This window comes from Abramis brama (assembly GCF_963993115.1).
Source record: "Abramis brama genome assembly, chromosome: 5".
NCBI lineage: Eukaryota > Metazoa > Chordata > Actinopteri > Cypriniformes > Leuciscidae > Abramis > Abramis brama.
This window is the reverse complement of record NC_139967.1, coordinates 18,395,157-18,401,172: the sequence shown is the minus strand read 5'-3', so window position 1 is coordinate 18,401,172 and position 6,016 is coordinate 18,395,157. Positions and strand designations below refer to the sequence as shown.

At 38.2% G+C, this 6,016-nt stretch overlaps 1 protein-coding gene across 15 annotated transcripts in view; it reads left to right on the top strand.

Annotated features, from left to right (window-relative positions):
• phldb1a (pleckstrin homology-like domain, family B, member 1a) overlaps positions 1 to 3,487 on the top strand; it is a 46,554-nt gene extending 43,067 nt beyond the window's left edge. For all 15 annotated transcript variants that reach the window (XM_084114222.1, XM_084114224.1, XM_084114221.1 and 12 more), the window contains 2 exons: positions 769 to 854; positions 1,158 to 3,487. In XM_084114222.1, coding sequence (XP_083970348.1) covers positions 769 to 854; positions 1,158 to 1,298 — 227 coding nt within the window. In that variant the 3' untranslated portion in view covers positions 1,299 to 3,487. The remainder of the gene's footprint in view (positions 1 to 768; positions 855 to 1,157) is intronic.
• Positions 3,488 to 6,016: the final 2,529 nt, after the last annotated feature.

Sequence of the window (6,016 nt, the reverse complement as noted above, 5' to 3'; positions counted from 1 at the left end):
TTCTCTCTCTCTCTCGCACACACACGCTTTGCTCGTATGTAGCCTTTTCACCCCCTCGCTCCCCATGTTAGTAGTGATGATGATGATGGTGGTGATGATGATGATGAAATAAACTGCAATACTTTCTCTAGCCCAGCGTTTGTGAGGGACGGGGGTGTAGATTTACCCCTGGCTCAGTTCTGAGTAACAATACTGCACTTAACTCTTCAAAAACATGAAACACAAAAACAATTTATCCCATTACTAAGCAGATTTGTGTAAGGAACAGAGACGAGCCAAAAAATAAAAACATAAATAAATCAAGTGAAACAAGAAGGGAAAGTAGTCAATCTTAATCGTCAACAATGATGCGAGGGGGCTCACTGGAGGCCGACGAGCTTAAAACAGTGGTTTCGAACCTACTACGAGATTAGAATCGATCCGAAGAGAGATGTTAATTTGCGCTAAGTAGCGAAAAGGAAAGTCTGTCAGAGGAGCTGTTTGCAGTGGGTGGCAGACTGTGTTAAATTGAGACAGACAATGCTTTTAGGTGAATCGCTCTGTGCGCTACAATTCATTTCTACTTTATGTGCTTGTTTAATCCCTGTGGAAAAGCACTTTTTTATTTGACATTTAAAACAAATCACAGCAGACACTTTGTATAATCAAAATGCAATCTCTTCTTAATAAATAAAAACCTGATCTGTAGAATAATTTCATTAAAAAAAAAAAATCGATACATAGCATTGTTATTTTCCTTAATTTTTTTCCCTTTTGGTTTGTACTCAGATAAACACGAGACCAAACTGAAGGGTGTCATCTACTTCCAAGCCATAGAGGAGGTGTATTACGATCACCTGCGCAGCGCAACTAAGGTAAAGGGTGAACTGATGCCGTGCTTTTTCAACACCTCCTGTTTACCATCAACAAATCAAGCTCCATACTGCTCACACTACAGCACCAACTTTGAGCACACAGTGAAAGTTTAAACAGACAGGCGTCTTTTCATAAAGAGAATTTCTTACAGCAGAAGGCAAAGAGATCAAAGGCGGTTTCATGTTCATGTACATTTCGTCATGCTTTCTTTTTTCACTTCAGCGACATGCCTTTTTTCCCTGCCCTGCTGTTCTCCATCTTCTCACACTTTAATGCATACTGTCTTTTTTCTGTCCTTACAGAGTCCAAATCCTTCGCTAACCTTCTGCGTGAAGACTCATGATCGACTTTATTTCATGGTGGCACCGTCCCCAGAGGCCATGCGAATTTGGATGGACGTCATAGTAACGGGTGCCGAGGGCTACACGCAGTTTATGACCTGAGGGAGAGCGGATGCAATTCTGCCTGCAGTGATCTGAGATTTACCAGGACGTGTAACATATGCAGAATTGTGTCAAAAACTTCAGCCAGCACTGACTGACTTCTTTGTCATCATGACTAGGGAAGAACTGAATTCAGGCTGGCCTGATGACGACGACATATTATTGTGCGACTAATGCTCAAAATTTATGTTACTAAAAAGAGAAGCTGAGAGAGAGAAAGAGAGAGTTTATCTCTGTATTATTGTAATACAGAGACAATTACAGAGCTTACAGTATTTTATGGCATTTCAAATCAATCATATGCTCAGTACTTTTATTTAATATCTCTATAGATTTATGGTGCCAAGTCTTCAGATGTATATACGTCGGTGTATTACCAACACTTAACTTTACTTTTAGTTATTTAGGTGCAGTTACATGATTACAATGAGATCAAAATTAAAAGCATTTGATTGCTTTCATAATATCTTTTTAGGCAGAATTCATATTTTTAATTGCTTTAAAAGATATTTCATATGTTGTCTTTATCTGTATAATATATAATTATATAACCTTTTTGCTGCAAAGATTCTTAAACAAATGGCTCAGGTGCTCAGACATGTAACTAAAAACGATATGCCTGCTGCCTGATTTGTAACTTTATTATACGAGATTATTTGGTGGGGGACCATTGCAGTAAACACTTTTGTTTTGAAGGTCTTGGTACGTTTGTACCAACAGGTTTTGTCTTGCCAAAGCTTCACCCGTGTTGAAATGTGTACTCTGATTTGCACATCTTTTATTTCAGGGTTTTAAAAATGTATGGATGTGCGACTATGATTTATAATCAGATATATTGTGTATTGTGCTATTCAGATTATTGATATCCTCTTGGACATCTTCTAAGTCAATGAGAAAAACAGTGTGAACTTTTGATAATTCAGTGTTATAGCACTAACAATGTATTTCTAAAAATAAAATAAAATAAAAAAAATTTGACATAAGTATTATATACTCTAAGGCAAATAAAAGTCTAACAAACTATGTTTTCTTGTTGTCACATAGAGCAGGGCTAGTTGTCACCTTTTACTCCAGTGAATATTTCTCAGGGTTGGTTCATTTTTAAAAATTGATTTTGTATAAACACGTACCTTAAAGTTTTGATTGCAAAATGTTTGGCCATTCCCACAAAAAAAAAAGTGCAGTTCATTAAGGATGAGTAGTGGGATGAAATTTAAACACCAAAACAATTGTTACATAAGAAGGTTAAACTTTATTTTAAGGTGTCATTGTTACACTGTAATTATACATTTAAGTACGGAGTAATATTAAGTAACGTACTCACTATAGGGTTAGGATTAGGGTTTGGTTTGGTTTAGGGTTAGTTGCAAGTAATAATGCATAATTTATAGTTATTACTATATTAACTGCATGTAACACATGTAACAATGACACTAAAATAAAGTGTAACCTAAAACAATTAATCAAAACATGAACATGAAAAAAATAAATGGTAGCATACAAAAAAATAAAGAAAAACATTGTTTTGAACAACAAATATATATTGTAAAAATATAATATTGTGCTTTGCTATGTACAGACGTTTACCTGAATGTATCCCATTGTGTGTGTGTTTTTTTTTTTTTTTGTTAACAAAACAGCTGTAACTAAAAAAAAAAAAAGAAAGAATTTTTGAAGAGAAAACATCAACATTTTGTAATTGGACTTTTAACTCAAAACGTTATAGTTATTGAGTTTAACCATTGTGACAACTTCCCTGTGATAACTAGCCCCAATCTCCCCTAAGAAATTATGTATATGAGGTTCACTGATAAAAATAACACTATAATCATACTGGTATAATCGACTTGATCCATGCATTTATAACTAAACGAGAAAAATATCTTCTCAAAATATTTTCTATTAAAAGTGTTTATATCATTCACATGACACAAACCATTATGCTATAACCAGTGCTATATTTGCCTAAAAAAAAAAAAAAAAACATAACATAACTGACAAAACAAATGTATGCATCAGGGGGTCATGTACTGCAAGTAAAGTGAGGGTTCAGTAAAACGGACTATTCGCTGTAACCGCAGAACACACTTCTTAAGCCAGACATCAGTTACATCTGTATGGACAGGGAAATTCCCAAGACAGTCCCTCAGACACAGTATAAACAATAAAGTTTATAAATGAAAAACAAACGTGTGTGTATTTTTTCTTTTTCTTTTTTTCTTTCAAAACACTTCCCATTGCATTTCTCAGGGAAAATGTCCGAGGAGAATAAAAAGTAGAGCGCTGGCGAAGCGGTCTGTTGTTTTTTCCAATGTGCTCGGTAGAGGGCGCAACTCGTCATGTCTCGTCAACTCGTTTTCATGTTCCAGATGCAAGGGCTGGATCTGCGTTCCCCTCTGTGTTCTGCTGAGGCCCCGGGGCCCTGAGCTTGTTTTGCTCTCTGCCTCGCACCCATTCATTACCATAACAGTTAAATTCAACTACAAATGTCATCAGCGTTATAATGATGCCATCTGTCTACACCAGCAGAGTCTCACCAATTAATTTATCACTTGATGCTAATTCATCTCACTTTAAAATTAAGCAACATAAAAGCAAAAGGAACGAACTCAACGAACATAATAAACGCAAAGAACGGGAGACAACAAATTTAAATAAGGAAGTCGCTTTTAGTTCAAAAATGTAACGTGTAAACAACCTACAAAGACTAATTAAACCTAGCCTATAAGATCTTTTCAGTTTCAAAGAGCAGCAGAAGTCGTCTCCCATCAAAGCAAGAGGGGAAGGTTTGTGCCTTAAAATCACTAGGGATTGAGCTGACATGATCAACTGTTGAGCCGGTGCAGAAGATCAACTCGGAGACATTTGAGAGGAGCCACTTGGGAATCTAGAGCCCTCCACTTTGAAGCCGTGATCAACCGACCTAATCCAACCATGAGAACTAGCGAGCATCTTCACACAGGAGCTGCGCTCGCGCGCACTCATTCAGACACACTAGAGCTTTCAGTGTTTACACATGTAAACTCACATAGCCTAAACGTAAATAATAACCATTCAAAAATGTAATTATACACAAGGGCGGGGGAAATTCCAACAAAATAACTCCTTGAGTTTGTCCTTGAGTGGCTCGTGTTTAGTTTGAGATGCGAGACGCACCCCGAACACAGCGGCGTCCCGCGGGAGGGAGGCGCGCGACAAATGCACTTTCTCAAAATCAAACAACTTTAACGCTGCCTCGCGCTCCCGAAGGAACAGTCAGTGAAATGACTGCGGTTAGTTCATGCCACGCAACATGGGTTATTAGACACATCTTTATCTTGCACGTTTGTTAGGCAAGCTATTCTAAATAGGTTATGTGTGGGGGAGGGGTCGTCAAACCTCTTGAAACCTGTTGAAAGGATATCCCGATTCCCACGATACTGTGCTGTAGTGGGAAATGAAACAATAGCAATTTTGCTGAGATTTATACTACATGACTCCTATTGGGTCTTATAATTTTTATTTATTTATTTTAAAGTTACAGCAAGTAATCGACACTTGAAACGATTTGATCGCTCGTGCAGGGGAATGAAGAAAAGAGACAACAATGAATACAGAAGGAGATGGTGATGAAATTGTGATGTAACTGTTACTAATGTGTGCTATACATGAACTTGGCATGATGCGTTTGCTCTCTCACCCACTCCTTATTCTCTGACAAGGAGGGGGGGGGGGGGGGGGGGGGCGTTTAAGTGGCCAAAACAAAGTGAATGAAAGAAATAAACAAACATAAAATCAAAGATTAGCTTTTAATAGTGTTTATCGATTTAGACAGCACCCTAAAACTGCATCTCACGTTTGAATGAGCTAATTGTTTCACATATGGACAGTTGGATTTATGGAGGGGAACAGATTCACTCCAACCAGCGTTCTTAATCCTCAAAAAAGCTGTGATTAATTAACGCCACGGCCTGGACCTACATCTCTATTTGCAACATCAGCTATTTGGGGAAAAAATCTCAATACAAACAAAAACTCAAAGTATGATGGCCCAACAGCACTGGGGCTGTCTGTGGCTGAGTTTCTCGTGTGTGTGTGTACTGCTGACTTTCTCTCACGCTTTGCGCAAACAGGGTGCCCCCACGGACCAATTAAGACACGGCGAGTTGGGAGAGTCAGCGCTTTCCTGGGAGAGATCCCACACTTCAACAACCATTATTATCTCAGTCTCTTCAACGTTACGACTGCGGTCACGAAGATTGCATCAGGCCTCACTTCTACAACTGCGAGGCTGAGCCGACTCACAAGAGGAATTACAGTATCACAGTACCTTCAGAAGCCCCTCTTTGATCCCGTCACTTTCTGACTGCTCCTCGATAAAGCAGGTGTCATCTCGGTTCATGCAGGGCTATTAGGTGTAAATAAAATCAATTTCTCCTCAGTCGAGGAAGACGTAACCTTGCTAAAGCTACGGCATATACCTTCTGACAGTTTTACACTTTCCTCTGTCTGTTCAGGTTTCCCATGTTTTGTCAAGATGATTAGCGCTTTTCAATTATATTAAATATCCTATCATCATAAACCACAAAGCTAACTTTCATAATATTTCTGACGACTCAACTTATGTCATTTGTGACGACTATGGACTGTGAAGGGCGCGTGTTAATTATGACGAAAAAGTAATTTCAATGAAAAAGCTAGGCATAGACACTTGTTGCAGTTGTGTTTGTTAAAGACTG